General features: G+C 31.8%; 1 protein-coding gene across 1 annotated transcript in view; it reads right to left on the reverse strand.

Moving 5' to 3' along the window:
- The window catches only part of LOC143916942 (metabotropic glycine receptor), a 298,569-nt gene that overhangs the window by 139,114 nt on the left and 136,923 nt on the right, over positions 1 to 22,532 (reverse strand). Inside the window, exon 6 of the mRNA XM_077438248.1 lies at positions 11,863 to 12,063. Coding sequence (XP_077294374.1) covers positions 11,863 to 12,063 — 201 coding nt within the window. The remainder of the gene's footprint in view (positions 1 to 11,862; positions 12,064 to 22,532) is intronic.

Genomic DNA, 22,532 nt, shown 5'->3' on the forward strand with positions numbered 1-22,532 from the left:
TACAAATATAAATTTTTAGCTTGATACGTTCAGGGGTGAGGAAAAAACGTGGTCACAACATTTTTGACCTTTCTAAGAGGAAAAAATCCCACTTCCGGTTTATTAAATTTAGTGATTTTTTTTATTTTCATCAAATTGATACAAGACTTATACTTCAATTTTTCGTGAAGAGCACACATGTTTAAAGGGTCGAAAAAAATAGTGGAAGAAAAATCCAACAAGAGTAAACTACCACTTCCGGTTAACAAATTTTATAAATAACATGGTATTAAACTTTTTGTTTTTTTTTATGACAACACATACCAGGAAGGCATTACAGGCAACCCCAATGCGCCTTCCTGGCCAATTAGAAATATTGCAGCATTTTTCATTATATAAGTAACTGAATTACGAGACACTGAAAAACTCGCGAATCAATGAGACATCTATCAAATCGTACACAAACTTATTTATTGCACATTAATCAAACAAAAATTATCGGTGACATATTGTATATATAGGAAGGATTTTGGCCAATTTTTACCGAGAACCGTTTCAACAATGAAATCAGAGAAAATTGGAAAACTCTGATAGGAAACGATCAACCTGGAGTGAAACCAAAAAGTTTCTGAAAAAAACATAAAAAACCTCGATTCTCTGTAGTAAAAGTACTACTTCCGTCTTAGGAAAAAACTATTTAAAAAATATTGGGGTATAAAATAAACAATTTCTATTACATGTAAAAAGTTTTTAATCCGATTAAAGTAGTGGTTTGGCAGATAATTGAATTAAAAAATTAAAAAAAGGACACCTATAGGTGTCCTTTTAAAAGGGAATGGAACGGAACGGGGGAACGGAAATGGTACCTACCCTTATAAGGGGAGGTACCATTTCCGGTCAATTTTACGTCGTATCAATAAAAAATTTACGTCGTATCGATAAAAATTTCAGTAGTCGATACTACGTTTCAGTTCAATAGGACTAACGGTGTTTAAAAAATCCCCAAAATATACAGACACAGACATTTTTTCTAGATCATGAAAACGTGACCAATGATCGATTCTGAGTCCGAAGCAGGCAAAATCTTCGAATTCGAAAGAGTTCGAATTTTCGCATGATCACAAAACTTCATCTATTGTTACTACGTACATAGATAAAGTAAAAAGTATATACATATATAAATATATAATATAAATATATATTTAAATAAAATTTACTAATAGTTAAAAAATAAATATTAAATAAAATAAAAAGAAAATTTAAACAATATATCGATAAAAAAATGTATGAAAATATAAACAATAAATATAAAAAAAATTCGCGCCCCCCCCCATTGCCGGGTCTGCGGCCGTGATAGTTACGCCACTGATGCATGAAATTTATTATCGTCTTCGACAGAATGTAGTTGGAAAATGTGGAAACCACACCAACTATGCGGACGACATGATACTTTTAGCGCTTTTTCCGTCCGCATTGAATCAATTTCTGGAAGTTTGCTCATGTTATGCTGCAGAACATAATATGCGGTATAATACTAGTAAATCGATGGTCTTGATTTTCGTTTTCATTTCGTTAGTAACATCTTGAAACCGTGCGGGAAGTCTAGTACTTGGGACACCTGCTGACGAAGAATTTCTCTAATGATCGTGACATCGAAAAGAGAGTAATTTGTGTAAGGGCAAATATGCTTGCAAGATGGTTTTTCCACTCCAGTATAGAAGTTGAGAAACAATGTACTGGCCTCTACATACATATACTGGAGAACTATGGACGATTTAAAAGCGGGACAATGAAGAGGATAAAAGATAACAATTGCTGCCGTGCTTTTTCGGGCTACCAAGGGGTTGCAGTGCGTCGCAGATGTTCATAGAGGGGCACGTACCTCACTTTGAGGCCATTCTCAGGATGAGAGCGGCCTCCCCCACGTCGTTGTATAAATTGGTTGTCTAATTGTATTCTTGCTGTCGCGTCTTCATATTTGCGCTCTTCACTGTATGTCAGGTGGATGGAACTACTCCACCGACCGCCTTAAATATACATTAAATTGATTAATTACTATTATTATTATTATTACTAATATATCATTATACAGAATGATTTTATTTGATTGAATACGTTTTAGGAAAAAAAATACATAAGACTTTGGACTAAGATATGTGTGGGTCAAAATGTTCTAAATTATATGAGCTATCAACCCTTTAAGGCTTTGCACTTAGCTTCATAACACTCCGTATAAGCTATATTTATTATCTAAATATTATTTATATGGACGATGGGGATTGCACTGTTACTCCTATCGTGTGGAATAAAAAATATTATTATTATTAAAAAGATAATATTATATAGTGTGTCATAACAAAACAAAGCAGTATTTTTAAATGATGTTTGATTTTATTTCCATAAGTAGAAAGTTTGCTATTTACTGTGGTAAGACTTAAACAAATTTTCCGTTTAAAATACATTTTAAATTAATACTAACTCATGAAAAAACGAATAAGTATTTATTTTATATGAAGCAATTATAGATATTTTCACATATTTGTTTTCAATTTCATAGTATTTAATTTTTTTATATCGCAATGTTTACGTAAAATGTACGATTTCCAGATAATTGTGCTATTTGAGAAGAGTGTGGTTGAGTGAAAAGCTTTCATTTGTGGTAAAGCAAACATACATTTGAAAGATGAGGCACATAGTTTCACTTTGTAGTATAATAATTAAATATACAACTCATAATTTGATAGGGCAACAACAAAGGATTTAATTCGGTTTGTTAATTTGTAAACGCGTGTCACGCGAGTAAATTCAATGTTATCGAATCTTAAGTTATTTTGACAACAAAGGCACATATATTATAACGAAATTAACGAATGTAAAAAAATACGCAAGTTTCGTAGGTGTAACGATAATGGCCTGAAAATTCATTTAGAATTAGACATACGCGGATAGAGCAAACTAGGTTCTGGCGCGGCTCATTAGGAACCGACACCGAAATGAAACTTTCGGCCCTGGGCGTCACATCCGCACCCCAATTGCTCCAGAAAATACCCTTAGATGGAAAAGCACCACCTGGGAAATAAATTTAGCTAAAAAGTTACCTCCACCTACTGCTGTAAAGTCCCCGTGGGGAGTGTGGGAGTTGCTCGTAACGGCCCGGGAGAATCTCGTTCGCGCGTTCCCTCTAACTCACGCACATTAGGAATTAGGAATAATCGCGATTCCAAGTAAACGCTAGTCTTGTGATGAATGTTATACTCTTGCCAACCCAATCTGTGGAGTGGGGTACAAAGGCAGGGTTTTTAGACTGAAAACAACCCGTCACAGTATTTGATGGTGAATTTTCCTTAAAAACTTCTCACATGATAATACTGACAGCGAAAATTTTATCGGTTTTCACATAATGTTCATATAATTGTAACACTAAAAAAATATATACAAGAATAAATAAAGAATTCTCAGCTATATGTAAATACATAAAAGTGCGTTGAAAAATAAGAGAAGTTTTAAAAAAAATAGCATTTCCGAGTCTTTAGGCGCTGTCGCTACGCCACTGGCTAGAGTGAAAAATGAAAGATCCCAAGACAAACAAATGGAAACCATTGCATCGTACAGGTTACAGAAACTGCCATTAGTCGTATTATTCATAATAATAATATTGGCACGATGAAGTGAAAAAACATTTTTTCGTTGCGAAACCATCTTGATTTGATGGGGCTTAGAGAATTTCGGCGATAGCATAATTATAAAAATTAATAAGCATCAGCTCTCCCGGCTCCCCTTGTATCTCTGCATTCAGCCTTATTTTGCCGAAAATTATAATTTAGCGCCTCTGAAGATATTAATTAGAGCCGGGTTCTAATTAGAAGGGATTGGCGTGTTCTTTGCCGCGAACGCGCATAAAAAAATATTAGCTTATCCTTGCTTTCATCGCTTTTAGCGAAATTTTAATTGATACCACAATAAATTTTATTAGACACCGTTAAAATTAAAAATTGTGAAAGTAATTCGAAATTTGGAATTAATTCGTTAGTATGTTAAACTAATTCGCCTAGCGATCGTTTATTGTAAATATCGGGCATTAATAAAATGTGGAATTTAATACGAGAATATAATATTTTGTAATGAGAAATATAATATTTTGTTATGAGAAATATAATATTTTGATTTTTCAACTAATTATTTAATAACGTTTATATTTCTATTTTGCTAGCCAAACAATGTACATATGTATGTATTTATGTATTGTATTGATTTGAAAGACTCTTGGAAATGCTAAACCACAATTAACGATATAAAATTTCGTATTCGGGAATATTATTTACACGAATATTACATAAGAACAAAATCAATGTTGCAGACATAATATTATTTTTACATTTGAATATTATTATTTTGTTAAAAATACGTACAATATTACTTAATTGTTTATGCTTCAAGGTAAATACATTAAATAGCAATGAGATAAAAAAATTAAGAACATAAAATATAATTTTCAAAAATTATACAAATATTTTTTTTTCTTTTAGCTAAATACTTATTTTGTAATTCTGCAATGTTTGCAAGGATTAATCGTTATTACCACACGTCATTTTGAAATTCGTTTATAAATCATTTTTAAATTTTTTTTTTTTTATTTTATGTAAAACTTTGAGAGTTTTTGTTTAAAAGACTAACTTTGATGTAATTTTTGTTAGTTCGTGGGCGTCAAACCTGAAAGAAAATTTGAGTTGTGTTGTCGTAGCTAAATAAACCGCGTATTAAAGATTTATAAGTTGTGCAGGCGACCAACGTCTGTTGCCTAAATTCGCAGGACGTTAAGGGCGAAACAAGCACAAACACAACCAGAAACCTTGGATTGCCCCATATAAAGGTATGAAATAGACTTTGGGGGCGTGCTTAAGTGTCAATTTCTCTCGTCACGAAGTGAAATAAAAATGAAACACGCCATTCCTTTTTAGTTCAATCCGAGAGTAGCATATCCACATCTTTCTGTTCATAAATTCACGATGAAATATTTGTGTGAGGGAATATTTTTATTGAAAAATAGCTACACATAAGCGTATTGTTCAATAAAATAAAAGTCAGTGTAATATTTGACGTAATGAAACAACTGAAAATGGGCAAGCGAGGGTTTCGGTCGACTGCGCTGTAGCCTGGAAGGAAAAGCCTCCCTCGCCGCTTTTCCGACGGGTGAATCTCATTTTCCAAGCCGCGTTTCATAATTTGATGTTTGATACGTTAGAGTAATGTAACGTTTCATAATTTACCATATATTATCATAATCCGTCGGCCATGAAACAAATATGAAACAAAGTTGCAGCGTGTCGTCTGACAGACCGATAACTATACATCATATTATACCTATGTATGTAGATAATTATAACTGAAAATAATTTGATGTTGAAAATTTTATTAACATACCATATATAATTTTAAAGAATATGGTATTTTATTGATATACCATACCTTTTTAAAGAATGAAAATTGTAACTGTTGAAAAACGTTTCAGAACGTCGTTTCAAGAAAATTTGATATTTCGCCTGATATTAATGACAGTTAATGGATCGTTCTAACTATAGCTGAATGAATCGAAAGATGGCATAAGTTGAAAGAAAAAATTTTGATCGTCTCGAGTATTTATGTATATATAGATTTTGATTAAATCAAGATCCATATCCTGCAAAATTTTGACGATTTATACGACTTATTGTCAGAATTTTTAACATCCCAACTATAATCGTTGCTCCATTTCTAAAATCTATCCTATTCCTATTCAAATAACGGAGGAACTATTGGTGTATAAATAGATAGGAATAATATTTCTTTGGATTTTTAGAAGAATAATATTTCTTTGGATGATGTGATCACTCTTATTTTTCTGAGGAATACTTGGCCTTGAACACAAAGTTCATTTCGAAAGAATCTCATTTGTTCTGCGAAAGAGAGCAGTAGAGAACTCAATTCATATGAAAATGAATCATCCCACAATATTTTCATCAGCCGTCACGATATACAAAAAAAAAAGTTGTATAATAATACTTTCGGGTTTCATTGTGAAAATGATAATTTTTGGTAAACGTCGATACTACATTTCCCGAGATGAATACGAAAATATGTATGACTTAGCAGCTACAGTTATGTATATTATAAAGGTATTATGTGTGCCTATACTACATATCATATATATATATATATATATATATATATATATATATATATATATATATATATATATATATATATATATATATATATATATATATATTATATATGTATATACGTATGTATCAAGCAACATTTCAACAACCCGAAGCTTTAAATTAAGCAAAGACATCAATATGAGCAATTTACGCTTTTTGTTTTGAAATATGGCACATATTTCATATCAAATTTGCCAATATTTTAATTGAATGTAATAAAATTAGCATAAATGGCCTATAAGGAAAATATTGTAAATTCAATATACACGTATGACGATTTTTTATTGGGGATTTTGGGAAAGTCATAAACGAAAATATATCAGACACATTAAAAGGTGTGAAATAAATTCGAACAACGCCATTGTGCGATCCTATTTACGAGAGATTTGCTCCCCCTTTTAATTCGAAGCGACGATTTATTTTGAGTGGTCAAAGCTGAACTCACGTTTTACATACGCGCGATTATTCTCACTCTTTTTTATTACAATGAAATAAAAAGGATTGGCCGCAAATTTTCGGCCATTAAAATACGTAAGTGTCCTCTGCCTAGCAGATGTAAGGGTCTCGCCTGATTTATGGCGTATGGTGGGAATTTCGTGTTTGGAGGGGTAGGGAAATCACGGTGAAAGGTCTACATTTCACAGCGCGAAAAAGCATTATGACAGGAACATTATATAATATTGTAACGTACGCCGCGGATTAAGCGAATAGAATCCCAGAGACTGTGACCGTTCAAAGATTATCTGTAACGGATATCTGTTAACGGATTAACTAAATGCATACCGTGCGACTGGTATAAGTGGGTTTTAAGGATTAGCGACAAGCTAAGTGCATGAAACAATGATTGAACTTCTCATACCGTGGGAATACATATCCGAATACGTGACTATAGAGTAGGTAAACAGATTAGGCGTCCTGAGAGACCGTGAGACCGGTGTAAGTGGTTTTAGGGATTAGCGACAAGCTAAGTGCATGAAAGCTAAACAATGATTGCACTTCTCATACCGTGGGAATACATATCCGAATACGTGACTATACAGTAGGTAAACAGATTAGACGTCCTGAGAGATCTACCCCTTATAAGGCGGTACGTAGGCGATATCATGTCATTCTGAACTTAGCAGTGACACTGCGTGTATCTCCTTAATCATCAATAAATGCTGTGAAACGACTGTTGGCCTGTTACTTGGATCCTCCACCCACCCCTACGCAACAATATGTTATACTGAATCAAAAACAAGAGCGAAATGTAATGCTGCTTATTTTTGCAGATGTATCATAGATGTATTTTTCGTACATACATTTTAGAGTACATACTTATACATATGAATGTATGCATGTATGTGTGTATGTGCATTTCAGTGGGCGTCATTTGGTTGAATTCGCTTAGTCAATATGTATATTTTCTATTGTGGTTGTAGATTACATTTTAATATCACGACTCACTCATAGATTAGTGCGATTTTTCGTAAACCTTTTAAATTTTTAAACAAATTGCGATATTTTAGGGTTGTGCTACAGTTTAAGTTTTTATTTAATTTAATTTAATCTAAATCATTTATTTAATGAAAGAAAACTGGGTATACATAATTCTGTATATTAGATTATATGTTTTATATATTTCTCGTATTTCAACTCCAATAAATTATAAAAATAAAACAAAAAACGGATTTGAGAGAAATTTTATGTATATTTGAAGCAGAACAACTACATACATATGTAGGTAGATATAAAAAAATTAATGGAAATTATGTGAAATGAAAAAAATGAAAAAACTGAAAAAATGAAAAAAATGAAAAAAAATGAAAAAACCTGAAAAAAACTGAAAAAACTGAAAAATATGAAAAAAAATGAAAAATATGAAATAGATGAAAAATATGAAAAAAATGAAAAAAAAAATTGTTCCCATACTGGTTGATGGTTGATCGTCCGTCACATATATACAAATATACAAATATATATTTAGCGACAGTCCGTTTTTATATATAGTATTTATTTTCATTTCGGCATTTTACTGTTTTACACATAAAGCATTTAAAATCAATTTTATTAAATTTTGTTTGAAAAAGTACACATCTACATATCTCCTGTTTATGTATATGTATGTATGTATAATGCGTTACAGTCAACGTGATAAACTGATTATAATTGTAAATTTTAATCGGTTAACGTGACTAATTAGGTTTTGATGGGTATGTGTAAGTCAGGTTGGGTTATATATATTTATATGTATGTATATATATATATATATATATATATATATATATATATATATATATATATATATATATATATATATATATACAGAATTTACACGTTCTATGCACGTTCTATGCAAAACTATACGAGAGCGACAACGGCCAATCCCCCGCTCTGGAATCGACAAACGGCCAAAGGGTTCCTGCAGTATTGCCTAGCGAAGTAGAGGCCGCGCTAAAAACTGCAAAGAACGGTAAAACCCCAGGGGAAGATAATATTCCCATTGACTTACTAAAATGTGGCGGCTCCCCCCTAAATAATATCTTAGCTAGGCTTTTCAGCAAATGCATCCAGAACCAAGCTATACCAGAAGGATGGAATAACGCAACTATCATCTTAATACACAAAAAAGGTGATAAAAGCGATATCAAGAACTACCGACCCATTAGTTTACTTTCAGCGGTCTACAAGCTCTTCACGAAGGTTATTACAGAAAGGCTGAAGAATATCCTCGACGAGAACCAACCTATAGAACAGGCAGGATTTAGGGCAAATTTCAGTACAATGGACCACCTCCAAGTAGTTGGCGAACTAATCGAACGCGCCAACGAATATCAACGGCCATTGTGCCTAGGTTTCGTCGATTATGAGAAAGCCTTCGATACAGTGAGCCACAATGCAGTACTTAACGCTCTACAAACACAGGGAGTACCGGAACCCTATGTGGGGCTGTTAGCTGCAATATATAAGAATGCCACAGCTTCGGTTAAAATTTTTTCAGGTACAGATAGATTTAGCATAAGAAAAGGAGTAAGACAAGGAGATATAATCTCGCCCAAGTTATTCAATGCGGTGCTTGAGGGAGTTTTCAGGAACTTGGAATGGGACAAAGCCGGAGTAAGCATCAACGGTCGCTTCTTGAGTCACCTTCGGTTCGCAGACGATATAGTTTTAATAGCTCGTGATTCAGCTGACCTACTTAACAGACTAACACAGCTGGACAGGGAAAGTAGAAAAGTAGGATTAAAAATTAACGTAGATAAGACCAAACTAATGTTCAATAGGTATTGCATGCCTGATAGCATCCCATTAGATGATAAACCAGTAGAAGTAGTAAATAATTATTTATATTTAGGTCAAATAATTGACATACTACATAAAATCCAATGCACTCAAAGAAGTATGGAGCGCTGTATGCTTGGCATAACGAGAAAAGACAGAAAGCGGAACACGTGGGTGAGAAGTATGACAAGAGTAGTGGACATAGTGGATAGAGTGAAGAGATTGAAATGGCAATGGGCGGGTCACGTAGCTAGGAGGATGGACGAAAGGTGGACAAAAGAATTGCTTGAATGGTACCCGAGAGAATGCAAAAGGGTAAAAGGAAGACCGCAAGGAAGATGGGTGAACGAAATTAGGAAAATGTGCGGGGTGAGATGGATGAGTGTTGCGCAAAACAGAGACGGGTGGAAGCGTGTTGGAGAGGCCTTCATCCAGCAGTGGATGGCGAGTGGCTGTAAATGATGATGATGATGATGGTGAAGGCAATATATATATATATATATATATATATATATATATATATATATATATATATATATATATATATATATATATATATATATATATATATATATATATATATATATATATATATATATATATATATATATTGCCTTCACCCTCGGCACCCCCCTGAGCCTTTGCCTTCTAGGGCTTCACCCTTGGTGCCCCCCCTGAATCGTTTGTTCGATGACGGTTGCGCCCCATAAGGCTGCGCCCCCAGTGGCACCCCCGGCGGGCTCCCACGGGGCTGCACCCCTGCGGGGACTTTCAATCGTTTGAACCCAAAAATTTGAATCGGCGCCTATGAATCGAAAAAAAAAAATGAATCATTTGTTCGATGATGTCACGGATCTACGAACGAACGAACAACGAACAACCAACTAACCACGAACAACCAAGGATACATATATGCAAAGTCTTTTTCCAAATTACATATTAGATACAAATATATAAAGCTCATACACCTTTTTCTTTACGAGGTTTTGAACATTTATTTTTTCCGATCGAAAAGCTCCAGACAGACTGAACCACAGATTAACGACATGTGTACGTTATCCGTGCGCACTGCTCGCACTTACACTAAGCGAAATCTACCCGAAGTCCCGACATACCTACCCTGTATACGTTCTGTGCTTCTGATACTTTAGTTCTGAATTTTTCCTTATTAAATTATTAAAAACTCGCCAGAAAGATCCAACTCAATTTTAATAATTACCATTTTAATAATTGCATCTGTGCACATCGAAAGGTTACTCATCATTTGATGTGCAATGATGCAAAGTCGAGAATTGCGTTTAAAGCAGCCATCCAGTTAATATGTGGTTCTATCGGTCTGGCGCTTTTCGATCGTTTGCACCAAACCCATTTGTATAATAAGGATTATTTATATTATTGGTAGAATTACATATGTACTTATACTATTGATTTTTTTTTAATTTTTCCAGTGAGCTGTTTCCTATTCTGTAAACGAAAATCAAATTGTACTTTACATATATTGAGATATTAGCAATTTATTCACTTCGTGTATTTTTGTCGTAACTCGTGCGAATTTCGGAAGCACGCGTGTTGTTTGGGTGATTTTTGAAAAGTGCGAGCTTTCGTATTATTTTTTTCGCCGATAGCCAAAACCGCAACAAAGCCGTTTTTAAATTTTTTTTTGCTATTTCGGTGCTTCTAGCAGGTACGAAAAAGTTAGGCAAGAAGAATCATATAATTATTCTCTTGTTTTATTTTTACGTGAAAGATTTGTCCTTTGATATTTTCAGTTAAAATCCCTAAATCTGAACAATTTTTAAGGAATTGATATAAATTAATTAAACTTGAAGTTGAAAGATAAGTATAAAAAATCAAACCCAGGATGAAATAATGTCGGATGTGTACATATAATAAAATCTAAATTTAATGATAACAGGGTATAAATCGTCAGCCGTAAATTATGTCACAAATATGTATGTATGTATGTATACAAAAAGTTATTAAATTATTACATCTAAACATACGCACATATATATGTACATACATATATGCATATATACATACATACATTCATATATTTATATATGTAGGTAAAATATGGTTTTTTTCATGATAAGAATAGTGATACGATATTTTGATTTGACAAGAGTTTTAGAAAAATTATGTCCAATTAGATTTATTCAGAGTTTTACGCGTGTTCAGAATATTATCATGCAAACAATTCCAGTAAAGAAGGTATATGATTCAGTGAGTTGAAGAGATATGAAGTTTTACGATTCAGGGACCACAATAAGATGACCCAGTTGGAATTTTGGCTCGCAGTGTCGAGATTCCCGTATTATGAAAGCTGGAGTTTGTTCTCTGCTACCGTTAATATGTAGGGTGAGACAAAAGCAAAACTTATCATGTACTAATGCTGAGGAGTTGAATTTTTTTCTCTTACTTTTACGTTGCCGTATTTCCAAGTGAAGAAGACGACTATAGGCAGACAGCAAATCACGACACAGGTCAAAGCCAGAATTGCACTCCTCATGAGCCAATTTAGAGATACGACACATGGTGAGCTATCCTTGCAGGCCTCGCAACCCTCAGCGCAGGGTAAGCACTCAAAAATGCCAGACGTTGCATATCTGTTCACTTCACCCTGAAAAAAATTGAGATCGTTAAATATTCCAATAATAAAATTCATTTTCATAATTTATAAATTATTTTTTTAATAAAATAATTATTAAAAAAATATTATTCTACCTACACTTCTAGTACACATTGATAATAATATGACAATTTTGATTAAATAAATGTAAAGTAGTCTTAGAAGAATTTCTTGATATGACTTGATTCTTGATTTCTTATTCTTGATATGAATAGGAGCTTGGGGTGTACGTATTATATTACCTATATCATGTATAAAATAAATTCTTCTAACACTACTTTACACACCTTTTACATTTTTGTAATTTTATTCCAATTTTTACTTTATCTATGTACGTAGTAACAATAGATGAAGTTTTGTGATCATGCGAAAATTCGAACTCGAGATTTTGACTGATTCGAACTCAGAATCTATTACTGATCACATTTTCATGATCTAGAAAAAAATGTGTGTGTGTGTATGTACATATATGTGTGTCTGTGTGAATGTGTGTGTGAGTCTGTGTAATTTGGGGATTTTTTGAACACCGTTAGTCCTATCAAACTGAAACTTAGTATCGGTTCGTGAAATTCTTATCGACACAACGTAAATTTTTAAGTTGACTGGTTTTATTTAACATCAATAAAAGCTTATGTTGAAAAATATTTTTTTACCATAATTATTTTATTTTATAATTTTTAGAGTTCCAGAATATTGTGTTTGTAATTCTAATATATAAGTATTTCTTCAATTACAATTACAGTTGGTAATTTTATTCTGCTAATGTCACCGTAGGCTCGCCCGGCAGCAAAAAGTCTTGATCCTAAAATATAGTCTTGCCGATATCCTCATTCTTGAGGATCATGACCTTCATTTGGTCTTACAATGAGGAGTATGGACGTTCCAGAAAATTTCTCTCCAACACTCTCTGCGCCAAGTGACAGTTACATATGTATGTATAGGTTAAGGTTTGGAAAAAACGCTTCAATAGTTGGGCAACGAAAATCACCAATATATTACTTTAATTATTAATCCATTAGTGAATTTAAAACGTACATATGTGAGAAAGTATAAAATATTGTAAATGAGTGTGAAAAAAGTAACTGTTACATATGACTACTTAGCTGTTTAGCCTATGAATTGTAAAGTGGTGGTAGAAACACGATCTTGGATATATACATACATATATATACACACATATATATGTATATACGTATAAAATAAAAGAAAGTCGACTATGCATAACAAATCGATATTCGAACACGATTATATCTATTTGGATATTGTGATATGTTTGGTTGATTGAGTAAATATCTAGCTTTTAATTAAAGGTAAACTATGATAGTAGCTTCTTGTGTAGCGACACAGCTAAAGTTTTCGAGCGAAAACGTAACCTGTGCTCCCGGTGACATTTTGTCTTCTAAATTAAACCTTTTCGGAAACTGCTCTAGGGCGTAATACCAGATTTTATAGTATAAAATCCTGCTGTGCAGATTCTCGGCATCCTACCACCCTGTTATCTCTATGGCAGGGGGAAGAAATGGGGAGGGTTAACGCCGGTTGGTAGCTGCTTCGAATTCGGTCGCGGCGATTACGAAACGAAGGGGCACTCGATGAAGTCGTTTCTTATCGAGCAAATTTAATAAAGTCGTTCAGCTTATGTAGATGAGAGAAGGAATGAGGTCCGACTAAGGATATAGGCAACGAATTGTGTCTTTTTGTTAATATGTTGCTTATCAGAAATGCGTTCGATTGAAAACGAATCGGCAACAGCTCCTGACCACTGAAAGCTTTTGGTGAATCATTCGACTGAAATAATGCTTTGTGCGAATCGAAAAGATTCACTTAAAATTAGATGTGTAAATCCAACATAAAAGGATTTAATTATACGTGCCGCGTTCGATAGTTTATTTGCAGATCTGTTTATTTTCTATATCATAATATAATTAATTCATTTTAAACAATTTCAAATTAAAGTTGCACTCGTAAACGAATTTATTTACGCAATTTCTATAGACATATGATACAAAGAAACATATCAAACGCATACACATTTGATGTGTAAATTTACGGTTCAGTGAATATTTCATATTTCTACTATTAAATTTGTAGTTAAAGCTTGATATACGTATTATATATATACATATTTTTACAACTGATTTATTTACATACGTACGTACATATGTATGTATACATGTATGATTAATGCAATTGACTCAAATTAAAATTAATAACACAACATAAAAAAATAAACTAAAATATTCTTAGAAATATAATTTATAATGTAAGTATTACGTTCATCCACAAACATGTTATGGATGTCTTGAATATTATTTTTACTATCTATTTTATTATATTTAGTATTATAGTTCTAACGTATTATTTTTAAATCTTTCTTGTTTGCAAGTGGACTTTTTGAGACTTCAGTGTACATATTATTGAATTTCTTAGATATTCAAGCTTCTTTGTATCCGTACTGAAGTACTATTATTAAATAGGTATTTCTAGAGACCAGTAATAAAAAAACCGGTAAAAAAAGCTTTTACGATGGTTAAATTCACTTCAATATTCTTTAGGATAATAATTCTAATTGTAATTTTTTCTTCTTTATTTTAAAGAAAACATTATTATTTTATCTTTTTTCTCTTATCATCATCTACAGCCATTCGCTATCCACTTCTGGACGAAGTCCTCTCCAACACGCTTCCACTCCTCTCTACTTTGCGCAACTCTCATCCATCTCACCATACACATTTTCCTAATTTTGTCTACCCATCTTCCCTGCAGCTTTCCGTTTACCCTTTTGCATTCTCTCGGGTACCAGTCAAAAACTTATTTTGTCCACCTTTCGTCCATTTTTTTAGCCTCGTGGCCCGCCCATTGCCATTTCAATCTCTTTACTCTATCTACTATATCTACTACCCTTGTCATACTTCTCACCCACGCATTCCGTTTCCTACCTTTCCTCGTTATGCCAATGAAACAATGTTCCATACTTCTTGGAGTGCATTGAACTTTGTGTATCAAAATATAATGTATTATAATACAATAAATAAAAAAGTTTCACACCAATACGTCATCACTGGCAAAACACATTGATCGAATATTTTTTTCTTCTGGCATTTTTGATATAAAACCCGCATTCATTCGTCTTAGAGCTTCCAAGCTGGCTTTAACCGAAATCGAAAAGCCGGCTTTTTTATCATTTTTCAAAAAACCAAAAACCGGCTTTTTGGCTCGATTAACCGGCTTTTTAAGGTTTTTTTCCTCAAAATTAACAATTATGAATTTTAAATTTCTATGAAAGATCAAAATAAATGTGTATATATATCTTAACTCTCCTAGGCGAATATTTCTTTGAACAACAAAAAAAAACTTAGCGGTTTCTTTTAGATTTAGTAATGGACGAAGACTAGATCATAAACCAATCAAATATTATTGAAAGTATGTAGTTCCAATGACCTACCCAACTTCAGGTATAGAAAACATTATTATTCCAAAACCTTTAACTTGACAACAACAAAAAAGTAGCAATATACTCAAATGCTTACGTATGGAAATATCGGGAATATAATAGTTTTTTCTTCGAAGGAATTGGAAGCCCTTAAAATATTGCGGCCACATACCTTCTTTTATTATGGTTTTAAAATTATTGTGATATGCCGTTTCTAATGAATTTGTTTCCAAAATTTGTAATGGTTTGTAAAGCTTTTGGATTTTTAAGCTAAAGCAGATGCGTAAAAACAACTTTACGAAATATTTCAACGTTGAGCGCAACTCACAGCGAATCTCAGCAGCTCTTTATCTATTCACGATTCCACAATTATAGTTTTTCTGCGAGGTTACACATTATTTTTTTAATAATATATTCTTGATAGTAGCTTATTTAAATTATTTAATTATTTGTGCGTATTCAGGATGTGCCATTTTCAGCTATGATATATAATATTATTATCTATATATAGCTGTATTTGATTAAAATCAATTATTTTTCTTGTTCATGGTCCAAATCGATTTCTGCCAACAATTAAAATTTACTCAAATGTAATATTTAGGATCAATTTATATTCTGAAAAAAGTCCCGTATTATTTGCATTTAATTCGGCTCTTATTTTTCACGAAAAGCTTCCCATATTTTATGGTCGCCTAATTCGACGCTCGCTTTATAGCAGCCTTGCAAGATTGACAGGTGTCTAGGAACCTCCATAATTTAATATCTTATGCCATGAATTTTTCGAAAGATTAGCATGCAATCTTATTTGGTATGCTAAGGGTATTTTTTACGATTATAAAATATGCGTCAAACACACGGAAATGCTCTCGTAGGTACATTTTTTTTCAGTGCGGTCTAAATAAAACAAAATGATGCGAGGAGTGAAAAAAATGTCCATGGGACGATCGTGTGGAATATGTTTAATATGTACAAACATACATATGTGAGATATTGTTCAACATATTTATGGAAATAATATAGAAACTAAGAATATGAAGTGGTTTGCAGCATACGCAAGGACCATTCAAAAAGTTGATACTCATAATCCACGTGAAACTTTTTCAATATCGTAAAGGACGTACATATATATTAACGTACTTATATATTATCCTTTCCAAACCGCTCACTAGAGTAGTTTGTTAAAGTAAAATTAGCTGTGGGACCGCTAATGCAATTGTTTTAATATTTATTTCACATATTTAGGCAGCAGCATAGCTCGGTCGTTAAGTTTCTGCCTAACACCGAGAGGCGCCGGGTTCGATCCCAAGAGCTGACTTCGATTGAAAATAATTTTTCTATTTTGTAGTATATTTGTAGTGCTGCTGGTCAGACCCCGGATATTTGTGACTCCAGGTCGATCGTTTCCTATCAGAGTTTGCCAAATATTTCTGATTTCATTGTTGAAACGGTTTCCGATTTAAATACTGGCTAAAAACCTTCCTACCTACTATTTCACCACTGTTTGAGTATGATTAATGTACAATAGAATTTATGTACAATTCATAGATGTATCGTTGATTTGCGAGTTTTCAGTGTCTAGTAATTCAGCGACTTGTGTAATATAAAATGCTACATTGTTTGTAATTGGCCAGGAAGGCGCATTGGAGTTTACCTGTAAGTCTTTCCTGGTATAAAATGTAATAAAATAAATAAATATGAATAGCTAATTTTGTCATAAGGAGATTTCGAAAATGAGTGATTTGATGAAAGGAGTGTTATTTTTAGAAGGCAGATATAGAGATTGCAATTTCCATTATTTTTATACTTTAGTTTAGTTATGTAATGTGCTATTTAATCATATTATAGCTTTCATTCTTTTCCTTTTCATTTGTTTATTTTGTATTTACCTTTTTCATTTGTTTTTTATATTTGTAAATTTCAATTTCTTCTTATATTCTATCTTATAACCTTTTCCAAATATTTTAATACTATAGTTTAATTATGCAATGTACTACATATTTTGTCATGCCTTTATTCTTTACTTTTTAATTTGTTTTCCTTATATTTATCTTTTTCATTTTTGTAAAAATCTATTATTGGACTCGGATGTTACATATATTATTTATTTACTTTTTGTTTTTTTTATACCTATCTCTGTACATCCTGTCTGTTGATTTTTCAATTAATAAAATAAAATAAAATAAAAAATAAAATAAATACCGGTATGCTGGTATACCTGTTTACCGGTAAATCAGCAAAATGTGGCCATTTGTATTTATTTATTTATTTAAAATACATGGGGAAAGTGGCAAAGCCGATAGACCCACGGGGCTTGACTTATACAAATAATAAAATAAAAACAAAAATATTCATAGCAATAATAAGAAAAAGTAAACATGAAAAAAAAATACAAAATAAAAGAAAATACCAAAAGAAGAAAAATAAAATAAAAATATCTGGAACGGTATCATAATAACTAAAATAAAACAAAAATAAAGAAATGCTATTGAAAAAGAAGAATTACAAAAATTCTTCAAATTTAAGAAACACCTATTTGTTTTTAATAATATTAAGGTTTTCAGAATTTACTACATTGTTGGAAAGACTATTCCAAATTTAAACTACTTTGTTTGAAAAGAAGGAACCTTTGATTAATTTATTCGATTTCTCTGTTTGGAGTCGGAGAGTGTGACCTCTGAGATGAGTGTTTTTATTGAACGTAATAAGTTTGGACATTTTAATGATTATTTATTATTTTAAAGACTTTGATTAAGTCGCCTCTTATTCTTTTCGTCTCCAGTGTAGTAAGATTCATTCTTTTCAACTTTTAGTTATAAGAAAGTGATTGAAATTTAGAAGGTCTCTTTTTAATTCTCCTTTGTACCTTTTCAATACACATAACATATTTTTTTCAACACAAAACCGTGCTCCACTAGTACGAGATTTAAGCTCGCAATTTTACCAATTTAAAAATCAGCACACTTTCAATTTACCCTTTTAAAACAAAAAAAAAATAGTGTGACCAGAACACTATCCCAATAAATATATTTCAATAGAAAATACGCAATATAAAATAGTATTAACAGTGGAAAAAAATTCGAAGCTAAAATACGTACTTTTGACTTTAGATTTGAACTGGACGACTACTTGGAGAGATTTGAAAGCTGAAAAGTACTACAAATGAAAAATAAAATACCCGAATATAGATTCCAATATTCATTCTGAATAGAAAATTGACAAATTTTGAGACATTGACCGAACAACACCAAGATATAGAAAAATCACGCGATTTAAAATACACGTATCTCCGAATCTAGAGCTAATCAACATTTTTTATTACCAGATTCGTGTTTACTGGGCATAAAACTACAATAAAAGTCATATCTCGTCTCTGAACCATTTTTCGTGTCGAACAGTGTTATTTAAACTTTTATTTGGATTGTACTAGGCCTTCATGCCAATATTTTGTTATAGCATATTAGATTTACATATGAAAAGTGTCTAGTACATGTATATATGTGCATACGTTTGTATTCTTACATATATTAATATAAATAATACATATAATATAAATACTAATGTGAATGTTATATATTGCAACATGAATTTTTTGAATAATGAGATTTCAAAGTATTAAATAAATAAAAATAATGTCGTTTTTGGTCTACATTTACATATGTACATATTTAGTTTTAGCTCAATTCGTGAGAAGGGGAGCATTATTCATTGTCTACATTGAACGCTCGTGCGCAACGTTGAATTTATTGCACCAACCACAACGATTTTCTCGCCATTATTTTCAGGTCGGAAAATCAAGCCAAGATTGTAAAAATAATTTAAGATCACACAGTAGGTGGTGGCACAGATGGTTATGGAAGTCGTAGCTGTTGGCGGGTTATTTCATCGAAAACATTTTATAGTGTGTCGAGTCGTTTTTCTTAAACAAAAATACATGAACTGGATTGTTTTCTTAAAGAACTGCCACGTTGTATAAGAATATTCTTCGATATTTTCGTTACACATATGCAGAGCCGTAGTGATGTTTTTGGCGCCCTTGGCAAATATCAATTTGGCGCCCGTTTATTATATATTCATTAGATTAATAGAATTTATTTAATTTCAAAAATATATATTCATTGAAATATATAAATTAAACATTTAAAATAAAATTACAAAAAAACAGGATTATTTTTTATATTATAAATATCCCACATTGACAATTTTGCAATCAATAATCATATTCAAGTGCACTTAAAACAGAATGAAAATTTCGTGATTTTTATTTTTTTGTTGTTTATTTATTTGAATTTTTGTTAATTTTCGATTCAAATAAAATTTTCTTTATCTAAAACCATAAATTTATCTAGACCGGTAATCTATTACATTATTAACAACTTAACTATCAATTATTACAGATAGAATAAAAGTGAAGACGAATTTTTCGTGAATTTGGCGTTAGTAAAATCTTTTGTTCTATGTATTATTAAAATTGATATTACTTGCTAATTAAATTTCTATTGATAATATACTTAGATTTCATAATCGTTCTTGACCGCTGGTCAATCTCAAATGATTTTTAAGAATTTTTTTAGTTAACTAAAACTCCTTTCTGTTAAAGCCTATCTATCTGTCTATTTATATTTTATTCTTTCTCCTATTTATCGTAGGTACTGTGATAAATATACATACTATTGGGATAAGATTATTTTAAACCCCATCTACCCAGTATATTAAATTATCAATGTGATACATTTTCCTGGAATCTTTATCTTCGCAAAAATGTTATAATTGATGTTTTAAACGCTTAAGTTCATTTAGAAATTTTTGAGAAAGTGTTTTTCTAAATATTGTTCAGATAAAGTCAGTAGCCCTCACCGGTTAAAAAATAAAATTCTTTTGACACTTGTTGAATGCATTGAAATCTTTTAATTGAATTATCAATGATATTTTAACATATATTTTTCACGAAGTTTTAAAGTTTGGGATTCGTCTTCGGCTAATTCATCTGACATCTTTTTATGCTTAGATCTTAGAACTATTTTCTCGTTTAGTTTAGATAACTATTTTCGATTATAACCATTAACGAGCCCCTGAATTAATAACGATGATCTATCTATAATTATCCTGTTCTTTCTTCTGAAGTGAAATGTTAACCTTATTCAATTTATCAATTGCAATCATTGCTTTCGATTTTGAACAACATCTCGTTTCCGAATGTTTTTTCGAGCTTATTATGATGAACGATGATATTTTTTCCCATCTATTAGTAGAAGATGAAAAAACATTGGTTTATAAGCTTCCAAAATTTTCGTTTTCATTCGTTCGGTCAATTTCTCAGAACTCAAAAGTATAAAAAGTAAAACATGCATAACGCTCCCTTGAACAAAATACATATTTGAAACATAATATGTACTATGTATGTGTAGGTATATACAAATGGGTATTTCAAAAACACATCGAAAACTTCTTAAATTTTACAAGTTTTATTAAAAAAAAAATAAGGGAGAGGCGCCTTCAGCGCCCCTCGCATCGAGCGCCCTTGGCACTCGCCCATTTGCCATAGCCTCGCAACGGCACTGCACATATGTACATATTTATATTGAGCATCTTAACGGTTTGGTAAACTGAAAAAGCGTTACGCTTTCTTGCAGTGAAAATTTACATTTTACTATGGAGAATTGAGAGTAAAAGAAAATTCAAATAAAAAAATAAAATAAAACGACATCCTTTCGATTGAATATTTTTTCAAAAGGGAACGTATTTTGGGAATCGTAGCCACAAGACATATAAAACCTATATCTTGGGGCAATTTTAGGTCTTTCGAACCCGTTGACTTTTGAATAAAAAAGTAGAGAAAATTTTTCGTATGCATCTAATCTAAATGTCCGTATTTTGTTTTTATACACACTTAGTAATTTGGAGCTTACTTTAAGGATTAAAACAAAATAATTTGCACTAAGTTGAATATAATGATAGATTGGACCGAGGGTTATCCAATAAATAAATAAATATCATTGCATGGGTGTTGGTATATAAAGTTATACAATAAAAAAAATTCGGGTGTCACCAACCCATGACTTTATCTATGTATTTGAGGGATATAAGAAGGCAACAAAACAAAATTCGATATTGAACCGTACAGACAGATTATGAAATACTAATATCTATGACAGCATTTTCGATACAAATTGAGCGCAAATGTATGGAAATTTGCACAAGAAAAAAGTCCTACTTCCGGTTGTCAGATTTTGTTCACTTTTTTTTTATTACTTAAAATCACTATCAGTATATCCTCATTAAATATCAAGAAAATAAAAATAATTTAAAAGGTCAAAATAAAATAATGAAATATTGTTTTAAAAAAAATACTACTTCCGGTTTACAAATTCTGACCAAAATTATCAGCTCTATGTTAGTATATAAAGAATACAAATATAAATTTTCAGCTTAATACGTTCAGGGGTGTGGATGGAATCCAGGCGACAACATTTTTGATCTTTCTAAGAGGAAGAAATCCCACTTCCGGTTTATTAAATTTAGTGATTTTTTTTATTTTCATCACATTGATACAAGAATTATACTTGAATTTTTTCGTGAAGAACACACATGTTTAAGGGGTCGAAAAAGATAGTGGAAGAAAAATCGAACAAGAGTAAACCGCCACTTCCGGTTGAGGTATGCTTACCAAATTTTATACATAACTTGGTATTACGCTTAAACTTCTCAAAATAGCAAAGCTTCAAATCGATTGGAAGAGTATAGGAAGGAATGTCTTGCGACTGCACAAGGAGAAAACTAACAAAAACCTTGGCACATGCGATTGTTTAAATTGACTTTTTTTAGTTTACGTTATCTTGATACGACGTAACTTTTTTACTAGGTCTATCATGGGAAATTCTTAATTTGTATTTTTCATTCCATCTCAAAGTACAAATTATATGTATGTATGTGCCTCCACAAAATTTCCCTCCACAAATATGACATCTCGAAAACGTTTTAGATTTTCTCTCTTGGAAATGGGATACCATTGACGGTCAATTTATATACA

The sequence above is a fragment of the Arctopsyche grandis genome, chromosome 1, assembly GCF_051622035.1.
Source record: "Arctopsyche grandis isolate Sample6627 chromosome 1, ASM5162203v2, whole genome shotgun sequence".
Taxonomy (NCBI): Eukaryota; Metazoa; Arthropoda; class Insecta; order Trichoptera; family Hydropsychidae; genus Arctopsyche; species Arctopsyche grandis.